General features: G+C 38.5%; 1 protein-coding gene across 5 annotated transcripts in view; it reads left to right on the plus strand.

Annotated features, from left to right (window-relative positions):
• Positions 1-22,710, plus strand: part of STXBP5 (syntaxin binding protein 5) — a 168,538-nt gene that overhangs the window by 17,016 nt on the left and 128,812 nt on the right. For all 5 annotated transcript variants that reach the window (XM_058534243.1, XM_058534244.1, XM_058534239.1 and 2 more), the window contains exons 3-4: positions 11,440-11,521; positions 14,797-14,897. In XM_058534243.1, the coding sequence (XP_058390226.1) occupies positions 11,440-11,521; positions 14,797-14,897 (183 nt within the window). The remainder of the gene's footprint in view (positions 1-11,439; positions 11,522-14,796; positions 14,898-22,710) is intronic.

Below are 22,710 nucleotides of genomic sequence, written 5' to 3' on the forward strand. Positions count from 1 at the left end.
GACCCTGCTGGCATTTGAAATCCTGGTGGCAGAGTTTTCTGCATCAAAGCAACATGCAGCTGCCACAATATGACAGCCAACAGCCGGGTGGTGTGGGTTGCTGACCGGGAAACGAACACTGGGAATCCAGGCCCCGACAGTGAGAATGCTGAATCTTAACTGCTACACCAGCAGGTCTGGCTTGGTAGACTAGGGTCTTCTAAAAAGTGTTCATTCTGTAAGATTTGAGAGTGGTATATTCAGATGTGGGTCTTATTTCACTTATCACCCTGGGTACTTCCATCTGAAGACCCATGTTCTTTAGAAGCTAAGGAAAATATATTTTCTTCTGTTACTTCTTTGATAACTTGTTTTTCTCTTGTTAAATGTTGCATCTTCTAAAACAATCCTTTATATTGCATATTTTTTTCCCTTATATTTTTTCAAGGCCTTTATCTTTTCACTGTACTTTTTTAATGGGTTCTTGGGACAGAGTGAAGCAAACACATTTGTTCAGCTTATTATAGTTAGCGCACAAAGGGCACAGTCTGCTCGCCGTGAGACAAAAGCCAGTCGTCAAAAGGCAAGATAGTGGCACAGAAAAGGCATTTTATTACAGCTTGCTAGCCAGAGGGAAGATGGCTGACTCATGTCCAAAAGAACCATCTTAAGGGGGCACAAAGTCTTACAGCAGTTATATAGGACGGTGGGTTATAGGGGAGGGGGTTAGGAATGCGGGCCTTCTGGTGTTACAGACTGGGAGTGCCACACCAGATCTTTCAGTTGTCATTGATGATGGCTATCAGCATAGATTCTCTGTTCAGGGGTCATCACATTCCTAAGAAACTCAAAAGAACAAAGTCATCATCTTATCGCAGCTGGGAGGTACATGCACAAGCAGGGGTTGTAAAATCTACGGAGAAGTTAGATCTCCTGGAGGGTGCATATCCAGCTGGCTTGGTTAGTCAGAGGTCATTCAGAGTTACAGTAGGGTTTCTTTTCTACAATATGGCTTCCCTATGTCAACCTTGTCTTGAGCTGGTATCACTATCTTGAACCAAAGCCTCTTTTCCCTACTTTTTATTTTTTTGAGAAATCTCCATACTGTTTTCCATAGTGGCTGTACCAGTTTGCATTTCCACCAGCAGTGCATGCGAGTTCCCTTTTCTCCACATCCTCTCCAATATTTGTTATTTCTTGTCTTGCTAATTATAGCCATTCTGATGGGTGTAAGGTGATACGTCATTGTAGTTTTGATTTGCATTTCCCTAGTAATTAGTGATGTTGAGCATCTTTTCATGTGCCTGTTGGCCATCTGTATATCTTCTTTGGCAAAATGTCTGTTCGTATCCTCTGCCCATTTTTATTTTTTTTTCTGCTTGAGGAAGATTGTTGCTGAGCTAACATCTGTGCCAGTCTTCCTTTATTTTGTATATGGGATGCCACCACAGCATGGCTTGATGAGCGGTGTGTATGTCCACACCCAGGATCCGAACCTGTGAACCCTGGGCCACTGAAGTGGAACGCGTGAACTTAATCACTGGGCCAGCCCCCCTACTTTTTAATTATTATAATTTAAAATTGGAATTTCCTGAATAATTTCCATCAGTCTATTTTAGGAATTAGTGTATATTTTCAACTGTTAGATGGAATGTAAATGATCATAATTTATAAAGGGAAAGATGTGTTTTGAGAGGATTTTTATTTATATGTATTTCCAAAATCGTACTATTTCATTGTATGATCAAAGTTCTTGTTTAAGAGAACACTGCATTTTCTTTGTAGTTTCTCACCTGGTAAATACTTTCTGTGTTGAAATCTTGAATGAAATAAAAGTTTTAAAAAATGGAGTGCAAGACAGAGGGAAATAAGAAGCTTAATTGCAAAAACGCTAAACTATAGTCTTATTTTTTCTTCTTACTATACTGCATTTTATTTAAGTTGCTAAATAGTTAAATTCATTCATTGCTTATGAAAGATATTTTAAAATCCCAGATAAAAGGGATTTTTAAATTATATTTAGGAATATAATATGTTTTAACTTGTTTCATTGATAATTGCAATAATTTTTTTGCCTTAAATTCATATTCTTTTATTCTTGCCTATTTATATGTGTTGTTTATCATTCATACAAGTTGATTCCTTCTTTTTAAATAACAGCGTTATTGAGATATTTTTACATACCATAAAATTCACCCTTTTAAAGTGTACTGTTCAGTGCTTTTCATTATATTCAGAGGTGTGCAATCATTAACACTTTTTAATTTCAGAACATTTTCATTACTCCAGGAAGAAACTCTGTACCCATTAGCAGTCACTCCCCTTTACCCTCTACACCCAGTGCTTCACAGCCACTTATCTACTCTCTATTTCTATGGATTTGTCTATTCTGGGCATTTCATATCAATAGAATCATATAATATGTACTCTTATGACAGCATAATGTTGTCAAGATTCATCCATATTATAGTGTATATTAGTTGATTTCTTTTTATAGTAGAATATTTCATTGTATAAATATACTACATCTTATTCAGTCATCAGTTGATGGACATCTGGATTTTTCTTTTTCTTAGCTATTGTGAATGATGCTGCTGTGAACTTTTGTGTAGAAGTTTTGTGTATATGTATGTTTTCATTTCTCTTGTTTATATTCCTAGGAGTGGAATTGCTGATCATATAGTACCTCTGTGTTTAACGTAGAGGAATTGCCATTCTATTTTCCAAAGTGGCTGCACCATTTTACTGTCCTACCAAGAGTAAGTGAGGGTTCTAATTTCTTCACATCCTCACCAACCCTTGTTATTGTCTGTCTTTTTTATTATAGCTGTACCAGAGGATGTGAAATGGTATTTCACTGTGGTTTTGATTTGCATTTCCCTGATGACTAATGATGTGGAGCATCTTCTCATGTATTTTTTGGCTATTTGCATGTCTTTTTTTTTTGAGAAATGTATATTCATATCCTTTCCCCATTTTTAAATTGGATTATCTTTTTGTTCTTCAGTTGTAAAAGCCGTTTATATATTCCGGATATTAAATCCTTATGAGATGTATGATTCACAAATATTTTCTCCCATTCTGTGAATTGTCTTTTCACTTTCTTGATGGTGTCCTTTGAAGTAGAAATTTTTTTAATTTTGATGAAATCCAGTTTATTTTTTTCGTTTGTGGTTTATGCTTTTGGTGTTATATCTAAGAAACCATGGCCTTATCTGAGGTCACAAAGATTGACTATGTTTATGTTTTCTTCTAAGAGTTTTGTAGTTTTAGCTCTTACATTTAAGTCTCTATTCCATTTTGAGTTAATATTTGTATGTACAAATGAGATAGGGGTCCAAATTCATTGTTTTCCATGTGGATATCCAGTTGTCTCAGCACCATTTGTTGAAAAGGGGGGAGGGAGGAGGGCGCAAGGGATAATTCAGCACAAGTGTGTGGTGATGGGTTGGTAATTAGTATTTGGGTGGTAAACATGATGTAATCTATGCAGAAATAGAAGTATAATGATGTACACCTGAAATTTATACAATGTTATAAACCAATGTTATTGCAATAAACAATAAATTAAATAAAAAAAATAAATAAAATAACAAAAAAAAAAAGAAAGGAAAGGGTAGTGTTTCTCCATTGAATTGTCTTGACATCCTTGTCAAGGTCAATTGATCATAAATGTTTATTTCTGGACTCTCGGTTCATTCCGTTTATCTATATATCTAGCCTTATGCTAATACCACACTATCTGGATTGCTGTAACATTGTAGTAAGTTTGGAAATTGGGGAATAGTGAGTCCTCCAACTTTGGTCTTCTTTGTCAAGATTGTTTCGGCTTTTCTGGGTCCCTTGCGTTTCCATGTGAATTTTAGGATCAGCTTGTCAGTTTCTGCAGACAGCTGGGATTCTGATAGAGATTGCATTAATTTTGTAGATTGGTTATGTGAACATTGCCATCTTCACAGTATTAGGTCTTCTGTTTCCTGAATGTGGGATGTCTTTCCATTTACTTAAATCTTGTTTCAACAATGTTTTATAGTTTTCAGTGTACAAGTCTCGCATTTCTTTGGATAAATTTATTCCTAAGTGTATTGTTCTTTGCAGTGTTATTGTAAGAGGAATAGTTTTCTTAATGTCACTTTTCAGATTGTTTATTGCCAGCGTATAGAAAAACAGTTGAGGGGCCAGCCCTGTGGCATAGCAGTTAAGTGCGCACTCCGCTTCGGCGGCCCGGGGTTCACAGGTTTGGATCCTGGGCGCAGACCGGCGCACCGCTTGTCAAGCCATGCTGTGGCAGCGTCCCATATAAAGTGGAGGAAGACGGGCACGGATGTTAGCCCAGGGCCAATCTTCTTTGGCAAAATGAGGAGGATTGGCATCGGATGTTAGCTCAGGGCTGATCTTCCTCCCCAACAAAAAAAGAAGTACAGGTGATTTTCATATACTGATCTTGTGTTGTGCAACCTTGCTGAACTCATTTTTTCGTTCTAATACTTTCTTAGTGGATTCCTTAGAATTTTCCAGATACAAGGTCATGTCATCTATGAATAGATGTAGTTTTACTTCTTCCTTTCCACTCTGGGCACTTTGTATTTCTTTTCCTTGCCAGTTTTCCCTGGCTAGAACATCCTGTGTAATGTTGGCTAGAAATGGTGAGAGTGGACATCCTGTCTTTTTCCTGAGCTTAGCAGGAAAACCTTCAGTCTTTCAGCATTAAGTGTGATGTTAGTTGTGGGTTTTTCATAGATGCCCTTTGGCAGGTTGAAGAAGTACCCTTCTTGAGTGTTTTATCATGAAAGGGTGTTGGATTTTGTCAAACGCCTTTTCCGCATCCATTGAGATGATCACGTAGTTGTTTGTTCTTTATTCTACTAATATTTTGTTTGATTCTGTGAGTTTTTTGAAGATAGGGTTGTTTCTTCATTTTAATGTCTCATTTAACTTTGCTAAGAACTGTTCCTCTCGCATAGCCGTAGTCTCTAAAATGTTTGTTGGCTGATCATTTTACACATGAAGATATTTGTAAAGAGGCTGTCTCAGAATTTCAGCTAGAATTAGAATACAGAACTCCAGCTTTTTGCTCTTTCTCCTGGGCCATAGTGCTTCATTATTATAATTAATAGGCATTTATTACCATGAGCTAACAAGAAAAATGAGTCTAGAAAAAAATTTTTTGATTGACATGTCATTTATGCTTAGTTGGTTTTATGGAGTTTACTTGCTACTGAAAGTTACATTTAATCTAGTTTTATAATTTTAGACCAATCTGACTTTATTACATAGATGCAAACTATGGATTATGTTTCATCTATGTTCATTCTCTAGTTTTAAAATGACTTAAAATAAGTCAGGAAGTGACATTTACATGTGAAAATTTGATCTCTTTTGTACAGTAAGTCTTGGTGATTTACACACACACACACACACACACACACACACACAGACACACCTGGGATGAAGACTGTTCTCTACCCACTCTGGGTCCTTTCTGGCTGGACTACAAATTAAATTGACATAAGACAGAATAACAGGAGAAAATCAAACAAAGCTTTATAACATGTGTACATGGGAGAGACCCAGGAAAGACTGGGTAACTTGACAAAATGGTTCTCATCTTAAATACTATCTTCAGCTGAAGACAAAGGAGGATGTTGGGGGTGGGGGAGTCAGTTATGGGAGATTACCAGAAAAGCACAGTAAACAAGAGTAAGATAATTATGCAGATTTAAGGCCTTGCCTTCTGCACTGATGAGGATTTCTAGAGGTGAGGTCATGCCCTCTTCTTCCCAGTACAGAGAGGGAGATACCTTTACAAATGGAGATTCCCCTTACAAATGTAAATGTTTCTTACCAAGGGTAACTTCTACTTTTACTTGGTTTTCAGAGCTTTGATAAGAATGGGCTTAGTAAGGACCCTCCCAGTCTGTCGATACCCAAAGTTATCTATGGTGGTGGCCTGTCCTGGGGACAGGCATTTCTATCATAAATTCTTTTAGGCAGTTAGTTAGGGGGGAGGGGAAGGGCAAAGTTTCTTTCAGAGAAAATAATCAAGGTAAAGAGACATATTTTGAGGTGGCCAATTCTGATCCCCCACATATATTTATATATATACATATATAAATATATAAAATATATATATACGTGTGTGTGTGTATATATAAATGTTAGACTATGTATATCTGTGTGTGTGTGTGTGTGTGTGTGTGTGTGTGTATATGTATGTAAGTTAGACCGGGTTCAAACCCCAGCTTCCTTACTAACTAGCTGTATGTTCTTGGGCAAGTTATCTAACCTTGTTGTACCTGAGTTGCCTCTTTTGTAAACACTCTTATGAGGTAATAGAATATGTAGTGCTTGACACGTATTAAGTGTTCAGTAAATCTTAACCGCGATGATAGTGATGATGTACTTACAGCCCTCCTAATTCCTCCTTTCTTCCTCTCTTCCCAACCAAAAACAAAAAAAAAAGGAAAATCAGTTAGGCAGTTGAATGAATATGTGTTTTGGATTTGGTGGTACAGTATTGTAAAATAAAAGGTTTTACTGGCTCTGGTCTTTGTTTCTGCTCATGTGTCCCGTGTACCTCTTCCTGGTTACTCTTCATTAATTCCTAATTTTATTACGTTATTTTATTCCTTAAATATTTCTTTTTCCCCTGTTGCTTACTTGGAGGATCATGTTGAAAGTCAAAGACCTGCTTTCAGAGTCTTTGCTCGCAGCCTGCCTTGCTCCTGCAGCTCCTGCAGGAGCTGCGATGTCGCTTGTGTGGACAAAAACCACAAGTCTAGCTGGGCAGGAAGCATCTGGCGTGTGTCATGGGTCAGAGAAATTAATTGGTTTGCTCCAGAGACAAAGATGACTAGTCGGATTAGGTAGATAGCGTAGCTCTTGATAGGCAAGCAGTAGAAAAATTAAGACTAAAGGTATCTAAGGTAGCAAGATTGCACCATTTTTAAAAGAATACGTTGCAGTTCAGAATTAGAAGATTAGATATATTGACACGGAGGAATATTCAGTGTAGGCTTCCAGTTTGGCTTTTGCCTTATAATTGATTCATGCATATATAAAAGAGCAGGCAGAATGATAAATGAATATGTCTCCATTTAACAAATATCTTTGCAGATTTCTTTCATAAGTCATTTCTTTTCTTTTGGGTCTTTTTCATTTTAATTTCAGATGCTTTATTTCCTCATTTAATTGTGAACGTAGCCACAATAAGTGGGAATAATTTACCAAGCAGATCTTTGTTAGAGTGTTTAATTCTTTTCTGAGTACATAGTGAGTATATGCAAGAAGCAATACTTACCACAGGTATGAAGGATATGAATATTTGTATCTATGATGTGCTGCTTCATGATCTAATATATTCAGAGTTGATATTTTACTACATTATAGCATTGTGTTCACAGTGAGGTAACTTTAGTTCTTGTTAAAGTAAGTGATACAGTCTGTTAAATAATGATAACGGCCACCGTTTGGTGAGTGCACTCTGGATCATTTTAATTGTCACCACAGCTCTGTAAGCTAAACTGCAGAGGTATCTGCATTTTGTGGAGGTGAAAGCTTAGAGGTGTGAGAATTCTCCTCAGGTCACAGCAAGTAATGGCAGAGGTGGCGTATGAACTGACTTGAAAGTAGAGGTCTTGGGCCGGCCCCGTGGCTTAGCGGTTAAGTGCGCGCGCTCCGCTGCTGGCAACCCAGGTTCGGATCCCGGGCGCGCACCGACACACCGCTTCTCCGGCCGTGCTGAGGCCACGTCCCACATACAGCAACTAGAAGGATGTGCAACTGTGATATACAACTATCCACTGGGGCTTTGGGGAAAAAGAAAAGGAGGAGGATTGGCAATAGATGTTAGCTCAGGGCCAGTCTTCCTCAGCAAAAAGAGGAGGATTGGCATGGATGTTAGCTCAGGGTTGACCTTCCTCACAAAAAAAAAAAAAAAAAAAAAAAGGAAAGTAGAGGTCTTAATTCTCATTGTGTCTCAGAAGTTCCTGTGGCACCTAAATAACAGCAGAAACAACCAAAACAGATACCTACCTAGGCTTCTTCTCAGGCAACCAAGGTTTAGTTAATCTGCAGTAGACCTTGGATTCTGACACACTGCTAGCATTGAGAACTACATGCTTTGAAATTTGTGTTCTGTGCACACTACTATTTCTTGATTATATGTAAGCAATATCTGTTCTTTAAAATTTAATTTTAAACTCTGTTATTATGAAGTAGTGATTTATTATGAATTTTTTTTATTTAAAAAAAAATTTTTTTTTTAATTTTATTTATTTATTTTTTCCCCCAAAGCCCCAGTAGATAGTTGTAGGTCATAGCTGCACATCCTTCTAGTTGCTGTATGTGGGAAGCGGCCCCAGCATGGCTGGAGAAGCGGTGCGTCGGTGCGCACCCGGGATCGAACCCAGGCTGCCAGCAGCAGAGTGCACGCACTTAACCGCTAAGCCACGGGGCTGGCCCTATTATGAATTTTTTCCCAAATCCATAGGGCTTTTTTAGTGTTAGGGCCCTTCAGGGCTGGCTGGAGCTACATAGGACCACCTTACCCAAAGGAAAAGGGAAAGAAATCAGTAGTAACTTTGAGAAAACAATCACTTCTCTGAGCCTCAGAATTATCATCTGTAAAATATGGATAATAACTACCTTTCAGAGTTACTGTGGGGATTAGGTACAATTATGTATTTAAGACACAGTGCCTGAAACTTAGTAGATAGTCAGTGATTCTTATGATCATATTAAGAAAATATATTTACCATTTTAGCTAGAAAAAGTGACTATATTTATATCAATGTCATAAAAAGTACAGTTTTGTCTCGAATATAGTGCCATACCTCGAGTAAGAATAAAACCTTTCTTGACCTCAATGTAACTGACTTTCTGGATTTATGGATAGTTTTCGTTCTCCATGAATAAATGTTGATTGATGCCCACAGCGTACTGAAGTTTCAAGACCAGTAGGTTATTTCCCAGGAGGCCCAAATTAGTAGAGAGAGCTGTTGGCTTATTATTTACTAACCAAAAATCAGTTTTGTGTATTCCCAAATCTGTTTATGCTTGTTATATTTGATATTATAATCAGGTACCTCATTCTAATAGTATATAAACTGATGAAGTATGAATGCAAATACAGAGGATTTTTTTTTTGTGAGGTAGATCGGCCCTGAGCTAACATCTGCCAATCCTCCTCTTTTTGCTGAGGAAGACTGGCCCTGGTCTAACATCCGTGCGCATCTTTCTCCACTTTATATGGGACGCCGCCACAGCATGGCCTGACAAGCGGTGCATCGGTGCGCGCCCGGGATCCAAACCCGGGCCGCCAGCAGCGGAGTGCGCGCACTTAACCGCTATATGACGGGCGGCCCCAGAGGTTTTTTTTTATATATAAAAATCTGAGATGAGTACTTTGGAGAGACTTCATGAAGGTCAGTCACTTAAAATTTCCTGTCTGATGCTGTGTGGATAACAGTAGACGATTGGAAAAATAACACTCTGTGTGAATGCTGTACTTAGATTGCATTGGCGGTATCTTTCAAGTTTCATTTAAAAAATTAAACTGGAAATCTTATACCTGGGTAGTTATGGTTATGTTTTATTCAAGAAAAACAGCTGTGAACTCTATTTAATAGATCCATACTTAAAATGTCTTTGCCTAATATCAAGAAAATAGCAAAATTATGTATGTTTGTGATAAAATAATATGTAAGGTAAGTAATATTTTTATGATTCTTCACAATATCTTATATTTTTTTGTTAACTTAGTTATCAATTCTGTTCTGGTAAGATAAGAGAAGTTTTACTCCATTCACGTAAAATGGGAATTACAGGATATGCTAATTGGTGCCAGCAAGAATAATTTAACTAGAAAGATTAGAATTAGACTCCTTTTACTAGATAAAAGCACAAAGTCTCTGCTGTCATCTGACAAAAGAAATGGGTGAACAGAAATGTAGATGTTTCTTTGGCCTGAAAGGGTGTGATTTGGCTCTACTGAGTGCCAATCCTAGCAATTTGAAATCTAGCTTCCTGTGGTTGCCTTTGGGTAATTGATGTAGTAAAAATACTACTACTGCTGCTGCTAATAATAATAATAATAATAATAAATTGCAGGTGTTTAAAAAGTAGAGTACTATGGGTGAAGCGTGCTCAATTAGTCTATTAATTTATAAAATAATAGAAGAGTTAATTGCTAGTAATAAAATGAAAAAAATCCATTGGACATGAATATCACCTAGAAAGATTTCCAGAAATCAAAAGGAAAAAAATGCATAGAAAATAGGAATTTAACCTCTGGTGCAATTATTTTTAATTAAGAAGAACCCTAGGGCAGGTATTAATAGAGTGTAGAAGTAGTTCTGCATCTGAATGTGGATTTGTGTAAAGAGGGCTATAATTTTATTAAATCTCGTTAAATTTTATTTCTAGATTTAGCTTTTTCTTCTCTATTAGTATTTATTAACTAGTGAAAAGTGGATTAGTTCTGCAGCATGTTAAAATGGCTAAGTTCTGTGTTCAAATTTGTGAAGGTAAAAAGCATATAATAGCACACAGTACTGTGTTTGTGTTGTTTCGTTCTTTACTTGGCCTACTTTATAATTAAGAGTATAGATTCTGGAGCCAGAATCCTTATTCGAATTCTGTCTCTGCTCCTTTCTAGTTATGTGAGTAGGGACGGGTTACTTAATTTCTCTGTGCTTCAGTTCCCTTATCTGTTCATATGGGGGGAATAATATATTCTTCATGGGTTATGAGGATTAAATGAGTTAATATGTATAACATGTTTAACATAATGCCTGACACATAGGAAATGCTGTGTGTTTGTTATTATTATATGCGAATTCATAGAAATTTGCATATTCATCAGTATTCAAGTCTGTTGTAAAAGATGGATACGTTCACTGGTGATGTAACATTGTGCCACACTTAGAAACATAGTTATGTGTTTCTTCATTACATTTTTAGCCTACACTATTTAAAAATGACGCTACAGGAATGAAAAATGCCAGTAAAAAGGTTGTTGTTTCTAAAAGCAGTATTCCAAAATGACATTTGTCTGCTTTTCAGATTCGTTTGCTGACTTGGGCAAAATTAGATGCTGTACGTATCAACTATCTTTCCTCCTCTTTTTAGTTTAAGTGAGAGAAAAATAATTGGGCCCGAGTAATGTATATTAACTATATATTACCTTGGTTTTGGATATTGCTATTTTTAATACTTTTTTTTTTTTTTAGAAGGAACAATTGTCTTATTTCTTTCAGACCTCTAATCTCTGAGATTTCAGATTATCAGCGGAAACTAGCTGATTAGATTGATGTGTAATACACCTAGCCCTGAATCTCAACGTCAGTAAATAGCCTGTATTGAATATCAGGTCGTCAGCATATTTGTCTATTAAATAACTTATCAATTTCTATGAAAAGCGTACACATACCATAAACTCCTTAATGGACTTGCTGACAGCTTCGGTCGTCCAGGAGTAGAGTGTTACTGCCAGCATGAGAGTGGGGCTGCAGTCATCCAGCTTGAGTTCCTGATAAATGAGGTTAGTGAATCGCTTCAGTCTCTCCTACTTACGTGTGGAATAGGCCCACATCTTGTCTTTCAGATTTCTTGCATGCATTCGTATTTAAATATTTGAACAAAAACGAATGTCACATCAGAGATAATAATAATTCACTTTAGGGCATCATCATGGACAGTTACATAAATAACATACGATGTTTCTCAAAACAGTGTTACAAATGGGATGGTATGAGGTAAATCTTTTTGGTACAAGGTGCTGCATTTACATTTATTTCAGGGATGTTGAAAGTTAAGTAACGTATAAAAAGCTACATTAAAAATTTTTTTAAAGATTGAGCTTATTATAATAACAAAATATACTTCTCTAATGAGCTGTTTTGAAATACAACCAGAAAACTAAAATCCATTGGAAGGCGGTTAGTGTTCAGAGTTCTTGTGTCCCTTATTGGTTGAAGTAATTGATGATACCTTCCTTTTTGATAAAGTATGGAAGGAGCTGGAGAAAACAACATTTTATTAGCAGAGGAAACAATGTGTTCACAGGTTTAAAAAAAAGTAGGAGCTCTGAGAACAGATGTTTACTGCAAGTGGTGACAGGGGAAAAAGCTGGTCACAGAAGGGAGAAAGAAACTCCTCCAGAAAAGGCTCTGCTGCTATCCTTAGATGTGAGGGGAGTTTGTGGACATTCTTTTTGCCCCTAAGTCCTTGGGATTCATGGAATAAATTCTTAAATGTATATGAGAGAAAAAATACTTGATACCTCTGGCTTTTGATAAAAGCTTTGTTCATATCAGAGGGTTTAAGAGAGGCATCATGGGTGTAAAGGGTTAACGATGATAATATAAAAAATTCAGTAAAACTGTGATCCAAATAATATGTAATGGTGTAGGTTTTTCAGGATCAGAGAAAGTGTTTTTTTTAAAAAATTTCTGTGTAGGGCCGGCCCCGTGGCTTAGCGGTTAAGTGTGCGTGCTCTGCCGCTGGCTGCCCGGGTTCGGATCCCGGACGCGCACCGACGCACCGCTTATCTGGCCATGCTGAGGCCGCGTCCCACATACAGCAACTAGAAGGATGTGCAGCTATGACATACAACTATCTAATGGAGCTTTGGGGGGAAAAAAAATAAATAAAATTATAAAAAATTTCTGTGTAGAACTGTGTATTTTGTGTAGAACTGTGTATTAAGCATTGTAAAGTGTTAAAATACACACAAAAAATGACAATATAGAAAGTTGTTGAACCCACATGCGAGGACTCAGATTCTTTTTCCTGTTTTTAAAAATTTTTTATTATGAAATAGACTCACAGTAGGTTTAAAAATAGTTAGGTCCTGTGTACCCTTCCCCCAGTAGCAACATTTTGTATAACAATAATACAATGTCAAACCCGGAGAATGACATCAGTATAGTATTGTATACTATTTTAACTAGGCTGCAGATGTTATTTAGATTATCCAGTTTCTACATGCACTCATTTTGTGTGTGTGTGTGTGTGTGTGTATGTAGTATCCTGCCATTTTATCACATCTATAGATTCGTGTAATGACCACTACGAACGATACAGATCAGTTCCATCACCTAAAGAAATTCCTTCGGGCTCCCCCTTTATAATTACAGCCCCTCCTGCTCTCTGTCCCTAATCCCTGGCAGCCACTAACCTACTCTCCGTCTCTATACTTGTGCTAAAGATTATTTTTTCAAAGTGGTACATGAGCCGATGTAAATGACATATTGCAAATTGATTACCGATACACCTAAATTTTAAAAATCTTAAGTAATTTATGCTGCTGTTATTCATATTACAGGATTTTTTTTCCTCTTCAGTAGGAGTCTTCCATGGAGTTCTTTGATATGACTATTTTGTTTTACATGCTTAAACGTGACATTTTAAGTCCTTTAAAGTGGTGTTGCTGTTTTAAAAAAATGCTTAGCAGAATATGAATATTGAAGTGGGGATGGCTACAGAGATCTGACAATTGGGGGTAGCTATTTGCTTTCACTTTGGGGAAACCTCACGTAGGTAACGAAGCCAGCATCGGAGGAGGTCAGCTGTTATTGCCGTTTTGGCTCTACGTCTGCTCTTCTTCCTTCAGATTTTAAGACAGGGCAAACATGTTGAGAAAGAAGATGGCCTGGTCTGAAACCACGGTGGAAATAAGAATGAAGAGTACACATCTTTGATGCTCTGAATCCTTTGAGTTTCTCTGCTTTAAAGTGAGACAGATAAGAGGCAAATTTTAGTGAAAGAGAGAGTGTGTGGACTTTATGTAGGAGTTACGCAGTGAAGAAACACAGAATTTTGAAGGTGGAAAGGACTTCGAGAGAACATTTAATGTGAATTTTGTCTTCAGTGCTGTTTGAATTCTGGGATAGATGAGAAACTCTTATTTTAAAAGAAGGAGATTTTAAGATTTCTCATAGTAACCTCAAGGATTGGAATTGCAAATCTGTTTTGAAATTAACATAAATTCTTCATGTTGCATCCTTTGTCTTATTCTCTCAGTGTAGATGAAGGATATCGTACTCCTTTGAGGAAGAACATTCATATATCTTAATAAATCAGCCTTAGTCTAGAGATTCTTAATCCGGTCATACATCAGAATCGCCTCTGGATATTTAAAAAAATACACCTGCATGAGTCCTTGCTCTGAAGATTCTGATTTTTTGGGGGGTGAGACCAAGTCTCCTGGGTGATTCTCACACACTGCCAGACATTTTCATCTCCATACTTGGTGGTATTTAATAGTATCAGAGGTTTTAACTTTCTAGATTAGTCATATTTTTCAACCCTTTGGACATTGAAGTTACGGAGTGCTGAATGCTGTCTTTATTTTGCATATCATTCTAGTAGTAGAATTAGGATGTGGGTATAATACATTCATAAGGATTTGTCTTAAGCCAAATAAAATGGAAAGGTTTCTTCGTATCATATTTTGCTCTTTTAGTCAAGGAAGTATGTACAGTACTGACCAAGCAACTTACAGTCTCACCTCTAATTTTATATAACTAGTTATCAGCTGTAATATCCAACTAGATCTTAATATATTTGTAGTTTATTAGTTATTAAATTAGACTTTAAATTATTGAAGAAGTTAAAACATTTTTTACACATACATATACGAATAATACACTCTTTTACATCTGTTTAGACTTTGGGCGAGGCAAATGTTTCTCAAGACTAAATTTATTGGCAGCAAGCTCTGAAGTTTGGGAAGGACAGTTTTTGGAGCTGTTTAATAGCTTTAATGTTTATAAAATGTGTTCTGTATAAAGTGTATTGCACTTTATTTTTAAGGGAGCTCTTGTGAGTGCCTTGGCTGACGACACCTTACACTTATGGAATTTACGTCAGAAGAGACCTGCCATATTACATTCACTTAAATTTTGCAGAGAAAGGTAAGAATTCTCAGTTATCCTATCTACAGGATATTTGCTATTCTATTTTGAAACATTTTCTTTGAATTGTGTTCTTTGATTTTATTCTTTGTGATAGACTTTATGCGTAGTCCAAAAAATAATTCAACACTTCAGAGGTTATGCAGAAAAAGCAAGTTTCCTTCGTTTCCAGACCCATTTTCCTCTACAGAGGCAACTACATAAATTTCTTCTGTGTCCTTCTGGAAATAATTGCAGTCTGTGTATATAAGCAAAAATCTCTATATAGCTCCTTTTTTTCGCATTAAAGGGAAGGCATTATGTATTGTTACTGTACTCGTGTTCACTTAACCATGTATCTGATAAATTGTTTCATATTGGCACATTTAAATCTTCCTTAGTCATTTTCATAACTGCATGATACTCCATTGCATGGAAGTTCCATAATTTATTCAGTTAGTCTTCAGCAATGCACATTTATATCATTTTCAGTCTGCTCCTCATTTTGCTCTGTTGTGATATTATGTTACACATATGTCTTTGCTCACTTATACATGTTTATCTGTAAATTAAATTTGTGCAAGTGGAACAGCTTGGTCACAGAAATCTGTTATATGACTTGTGAATTTTGTGCTTTGGAGAGACTGTTTTTCACCCCAGTCTTATTTAATGTTCTCCCATTTTTTTATAGTACTCTCCAAGTTGCATTTTTTTATGCTTAATCTTTGATTCATATGGAACTTGTTTTGGCATGAAATATGAGTAAGGAGTATAGTCCCTTCTCCCCCCCATTGCTTGTGAGACATATTTTTTATTTGTATATGTAAATATATATGTATATGTGTGTGTGTGTGTGTGTGTATATATACATTATATATATGTGTATATGTGTCGAGGTTAAGGAATCTGGGTCTAGATAGTATCTAAATGCAGTGGAGCTAGTGTCTACAGGACATGGGAAGGCAGGCAGCAGACTGCCTAATCCATGTCCAAGGATCAGGCTGTGTTCCTGCTTTGGTAAGTGTCAGTCTGTTCAGGTGATATACACAGGTCGGTCTGTGTGTGAGTCTGGGCTTCTGCCCACAGTGGCCCTCCAAGTATGCAAGCTAGAGAGGCTGCTGGGAATACAGCTGTTCAGACTTATCCAGCCAACACTAGGGCATGTCTGCGTTGTATGGGGGACAGAGACCAGAGCTGGCAGGGGGTCAGGAACAAAGTTTGCTCCTGGGCTACATCTTGTCTGGGAAAATAAACCCTCTAAGTGGCTTTAGTTGAATCACGGTTCTACTTCTAGGAGAGGGGCAGAGGTGAAGGAGGAGTTAATGGAAGGAAGAAGGGGTGAGATAGGGGAAGAAGAGCAAGCAACAAGTCGAGGTTCAGTTCTTTTGTACGTGCTGGGAATGGGGCCAGCCCCTCAACTTGGTGGGCAGAGTTCCTCAGTCTGGTTGGCAGTGGCGTCTCAGCGGGAGCCTACATCAGCCTCATTGCCATAGAGCAGCTGGAGGTAGCGATGGGCACCTTCGTACCAGTACACATCCTCTTGGTGTCAGTCTCACACCACCTGCTGGAACTGTAAGTGTAGGTCTAGCTGAGTAGTTGTGAACCTGGAGCGAGTTTATCCCCTATAAGGCATCTGACAATGTCTGGAGACATTTTTTGTTCTCATACTTGGGGGAGGAGGGTGAGCAATGCTCCCAGCATCTAGTGGGTAAAGGCCAGGGATGCTGCCCAGTGTGTTACAAGGCACAAGACGGTCCCCCGTAACGAAAAATTATCTGGTCCAGAATATCAGTAGTGTCAAAGTTAAGAAACCCTGGACCGTAGCACATCTAAATGATTTTATTTGGTCAGTGTAGTGCTGTAAGTTCTCTTAAACCACCGCCCCCTGCAGGGGTTCTGCCAGGGTGTAGAGTTCCAGCAGAAGGTGCCTCTAGACCTTGTTTGCCAGTGGCTGTTCATGTTCCTCACTGGGACGAGGAATGTGGCAGTATGTGGTCCAAGTTCACACACAGACACTGCAGGTTATCACGGTAAATCTTCGTGGAGAAAGGATCAAACCTCAGGGAATCCCGGAGTCAGGGGTTGATGATGATCAGGTTTGGAGTAAGTCTCGTCTGTAGTACTTCTAATGATAGTCTCCAAGAAATTCTGGTGAAGGTGGGTGCGGAACAGTAAGCTAGTCTAGGAGGTGCCTGTAGGCACATATCTTGACAAACAGAAGGTGCCTTTGTTTGTGTGAAGTACAAGTCAAGTAGCCCTTCTTGGTGGATGCAGTCTTGCAGAGTCCACCCCTCCCCTCTTTGGTTGGGTGCTGTTATGCAGAGCACAACCTGCACGATTGTACGCAGTGGTCCTACAAGTTACAAGTGAAGTGAACTGATGGAGTTCCTAGTTTTGAGTTCTGTCCTATCCCCGTTTATTCTATAGAAAATAGCAGAATGCTTGTTATGTGCCAGCTTAATGCTGGCCACTGAGCATGCGTTTGTAAACAAGACCCAGCTGACCGGCAGAAGGTCCCTGGGCCTGTTCCCAGTTCAGCTTCCCTGGGGCCTTCCTTAGGCAACAGTGAAAAAGGAGCTGTAGCCTGAGGCCTGGTCCTTGAGTATCTCCTGTGGGTGAGGTCCTCTCGGATGGCTACAAACTTGGATGGCCGCTGTCCGACTTAAATGCCAAGGAATAGGCCTGTTGCCTCGTGGATGAACTTTGTTACATTCTCTCCAGACTAAAGGTCAGATTTCCTCAAATGGCAGGAAGGAGGGAGGTGGCATGTGGGAGGAGCCTAGTTTTCCTGAGCACCTGGCTACAGGCTTGGGGGGGGAATGGAGTGGAGGCTGTCCCCCAGCTCTGGGGACAAGGTGGCAAGGCTTGTTCTGCCTCTCAGCCTGAGCTGTCGTTCAGGACTTTCAATATGCCCTGTAGTCTATACCCTGATGGAAGTCTTCTCTTGGAGCAGCTCCCCAGGTAGGGGAAGGGGCAGAACCCTATCATTCCCTGCCTGTTCACCCATCTCCCTCATTTGTAGGAATCCATCCGTTTCTTTATACAACCGCTCTACATTCAGTGTTTGTGTCACTATCAGTCAGGATAGTCTGAGTTACGCTGTGGTAACAAACACTCTCAGAATCTTAATGACGTAGTACAGCAACAGTTCATTTTGCTAACACTATATGTCCTTTGTGGGTTTGCTGGAGCCGTTCCTTTTCATTATCATCTGCATTCCAGAATCCTGGCTGAGGAGCAGCCAGTCTGTACGGGATGGCCAGGCTCTGCAGGAGAGGGAGAAAGAGAATGGGTGGAGCACGGAGTGGCTCTTAAAGCTTCTGCCTGGCAGTGAGCCATCTCTCTTCCACGCTCATTTCACGGGCCAGAGCAGGTCACAAGGCCATCCCTAATTTCAGCCATGTCCCCGGGAGGAGGGAAGGCTGGAGTGTCTGTGAATACTGGTAATCCTACCCCACTGCTGCTTGCTCCTTGTTCTTACTGTCGACTCTGAAGGACAAGCGGCAGTAGCCTGGTTAGTGTCCCCTCATTCCTCAGTGGATTTGGACTAACTTAATAGTTCAGTTACTCTCTTTCATTTTTATGCTGTGTGCATCTGTATTTCTGAAACCAGGAAAGGTAGGAAAAATATAAAAATTTTATAAAGGGCTGTTTCATTACATTCTGAACAATTGTTAAACAATTTCAACTTGTTTTATTGCCTTATTTTCATAAGTGGTTAGATTTTCTTATTTTAGTAGAAATTAATATAAGTATAGTAGAAATTATATGTAGTGATTTAAATTGTATTTTTTCATAATGTGGATTTTTTTTAGCTTTAATTTTTTTTAAATTGTGCTGAAGTACACATAACAAAATTTACTGTCTTAACCATTTTTAAGTGTGAAGTTCTGTAGTGTTAAGTACTTTCACGTTGTGTGCAACCACATAATGTAGATATTTTGATATGATTTCACTTTTATGGTGTTTACCATAAAATACCATTTAGGTATTTTGCCTCAATTACCTCTTACAGGTCTTGTCTCCAAATACAGTTACATTCTGAGGTACTAGGGTTAGGACTTCAACATCTGAATTTGGGAGGGGGACACAGTTCAGTCCCCAACAGGGAAGGAGGTTAAAACCAACCAGGATACAATACAAGACAGAAATTTAAAAAAAAATCACCAAACAGAAGAAAAAGTACACTTACTTTGAAAGTTGAAGAAACAAGGTTTTAAATGTCTTCCTTGAATAGCATGTAGCTTATTGTGCCAGTTGCCAGGTTCATTGCCAGGTTAGCGATTCATCTGGTATACAGTTTGTACCCTAGAAACAGATTTGCCAGTGATAGTAGCTACAACATCTAAATCCCCTGCTCCCTGAGGGGGTTGGTAGTCACAGTATGTCATAGTGGAGAACTCAGAGCTGTGGCCTTTCCTGCCCCATCCCATGTTACGGATTGCATTGTGTCCCCCAAGATATGTTGAAGATATGTTGAAGTCCTCACCCCCAGTACCTGTGAAGGTAACCCTATTTGGAAATAAGATCTTTGCAGATATAATCAAGTTAATATGAGGTTAAGGTGGGCCTTAATCTAACATGACTGGAGTCCTTATAAGAGGAGAAGAGGCACAGACACCCAGGGAAAACGCTGTGAGATGACGGAGGTAGAGACTGGAGTGATGCGTCTACAAGCCAGGGATAGCTGGCAATACCAGAAGTCAGGAGAGAGGCATAGCGGACATTTTCCCCTGGAGCCTTCAGAGAGAGCAAGGCCCTGCTGACACCTTGATTTCTGATGGCTAGCCTCTAGAATGGTGAGAGAATAGATTTCTTTTGTTTTAAGCCATCTAGTTTGTGGTAATTTGTTATGGCAGCCCTGGAAAACTAATGTATACCCCTCTGTTCCTCTTGTTTGATATTGGTGAACCTCGGTATTATGCGCTGTTGGGTTGATACGTGTAAGGGAGGGGTTTTTTGTCTGTAGAAACTGAGAATTTGACAAGTCAAAATTCAGATGGTTGCCTTATCAGAGTATGTCCCATTTAGCTTCTACTTTATTTTTTCCTTTAAAGGAAGTTTATTTGGAAGGCAATCATGGTTTTATAAGCAGCTACAATTATCTGCTAGTCTTTTTCCATCACCTCGAGTTAGTGTGACCAGTTATTCTCTACCATGTTAAATTTTTGCATAATAGTTTTTACATAACAATATATGAAGCATTTCAGACTGAAGACTGAATTATATGTGTGGGTTTTTCCTATTTCGGACCTATTATTGTCTAATAATTATATCTCTTAATTGTATAACTGTATGTTTATAAAACACTTTCACGTAAATATTATTTATTCTCAAGGGTCAAGAAAAACTTCCCTAAGTGAAATTTCAGAGAATAGAATTTTTCCCCATAAATACGTTAGACACCTGAATAGCTGAGTCTTTATGTTGAAATTAATATATTTCTTTTTAAAATATATTTTTCCTTTATTCTAACACCCTGATTTATAGTTTAACACTGACTTAAAGCTCTTTCATTGGATGATAGATACATCTATTATGTTGGAAGGATAAAATAAGCATTCTAAAGTAATGGTTAGAAAAATACAATATTATATGGAATACACTAATAAACAAAATTTTAACTTAATGATTATCGATGGAGCATCACTGTCCAAAGTCCTCTTAAGAAAAAACCTGTTTGACAAATGAAGTAATCCACTCAGATACCAACACAGCAGTGGGAGAGTTGGTGCCTATGGGGTACTTTAGGAACTGACTCTGCCCTAGCATCAGATTTTCTTAGTAGCATAAATTAATGTAGAAACAAAATCTAAATTATCCAATTATACTCTTATTATAATATTACCTAAATATTGTGCTTTGCATATTTATGAGGCTTATAACTTGCTCAGTATGCACATGAATAGGGCATAGACATGAAAGAGTATTTGGCTAGATACCAACCCTCAAAATATCTATACAGGTCTTCCAAAGATTTTGAATTAATTCACTGCACATATTTAACAAGAAAAACGTTAATCATAATATTGGAACAAATTAGAAACCTAGAATTACAGTTTTTGTGGTAATTGCATCATATCGACAAAATATTTTTCTTTGAAAGCAGCTTAATGAAAAGTGTGCAAACATTAGACATTTGGTAGGATGAAATTCAGGACTAGAACACAGGAATGAAATGTTAGGAAGGCAGACAGGGATCTGCTGCTCTGGACCTAATTCTAATCTGTAAAGAGATTAGATATGGATGGTGATATGGATATGAGGAATCACCTTGGGAATTCTAAGTCTAGAGACCCACTCGGTAGGACAACATTTTAAAAGAAAAAAAAAGTTCTCAGTGTTCAGAGGAAAGAGAGTTGTAATTTGATGACCTTGACTGTAAAAGGAAAAATGATCAGGAAGTGTTAGATAAAATTATCCATAATAACTGAGAAACTCTGACAAGGAAATTGGGAGAGACATTCAAAGAGACTGGTCTAGTTGCGCAAGGGCTTTACAGTGTACTCAGGTGTAAAAAGATTACATGGAAGGAGGGGATCCCTAATCAAACGTAAATATAAGAGTAATTTACCTCTACTAATGAGCACAGCAAGCTAAGGCTTGTGAAGAATAATAAAGACAAAATAATGAGTGAATGAAAACATCTTATTTTTTATGTTTAGGGAAGGAAAGCTAGGGGTTATTGATAGAGTTAGGACATACATAATTCCTCTAACTGTGCTAATGCAAAACTGGCTCAGAGAAATTATGTCTTAGACTGCTGAAATGACTGAGTCCTGTACCATTATTGGCTGCCTTAGGAGGAATATAGAGGGGGAGTCGTGCTTCAGATTTGAAAATGAAAAAAATACATTTTAGAAGGTAAATTAAGTTCAGTTCACCAAACATTGGGTGCCTTCTGTGTGCCTGGGATTATGCTAGGTATTGCGATAACAAAGAAGAGTAAAATGTGTGAATAGCTTACATTAAAGCAATGACTCAGACATATAATAACCATAATACAATATGGATGAATGCCATTTTAAAAGTTAGGTTAAAAACACATGGTAGAATAATTAATCCAGTCTTTTTCAACATTTTTTTTTAGTACTGACTGCTTTTAAAAGAAGACAGTCAGTCATCAAGAAAATGCAAACTAAAACCACAACCAGGGGCCAGCCCGGTGGCGTAGCGTTTGTGTGTGTGCTCTGCTGCGGCGACCCGGAGTTCAGATCCGGGGTGTGCACCGATGCACCGCTAGTCACGCCATGCTGTGGTGGCGTCCCATATAAAGCGGGGGAAGATGGGCACAGATGTTAGCCCAGGGCCGGTCTTCCTCACACAAAAAAATAAATACATAAAAAATAAAACCACAGCCAGATAGCACTACACATTCATCAGAAAGGCTAAAATGTTGGCCCAGATGTGACATGGTTGGAACTTCTTATAACCTACTGGTGGGAGTTTTAAGTGTTACAGTTACTTTGGAAAATTTTTTGGCGGTATTCACATACTCCATGACCTACACTTCCACTCCTAAACATATACTTGTGGTAGGCAGAATTCTAAGATGGGTTCCATGATTTCTGCTCCCTCGTATACACACACCCTCTCCTCCTTTTTTTTTTTCGTGAGGAAGATCGGCCCTGAGCTAACATCTGCCAATCCTCCTCTTTTTGCTGAGGAAGACTGGCCCTGGGCTAACATCCGTGCCCATCTTCCTCCACTTTATGTGGGGCGCCGCCACAGCATGGCTTGACAAGCGGTGCGTCGGTGCGCGCCCAGGATCCGAAGCCGCAAACCCCGGGCCGCAGCAGCAGAGCTCGCACACTTAACCGCTTGCACCACCGGG

The sequence above is a fragment of the Diceros bicornis genome, chromosome 39 (genome assembly GCF_020826845.1).
Source record: "Diceros bicornis minor isolate mBicDic1 chromosome 39, mDicBic1.mat.cur, whole genome shotgun sequence".
Taxonomy (NCBI): Eukaryota; Metazoa; Chordata; class Mammalia; order Perissodactyla; family Rhinocerotidae; genus Diceros; species Diceros bicornis.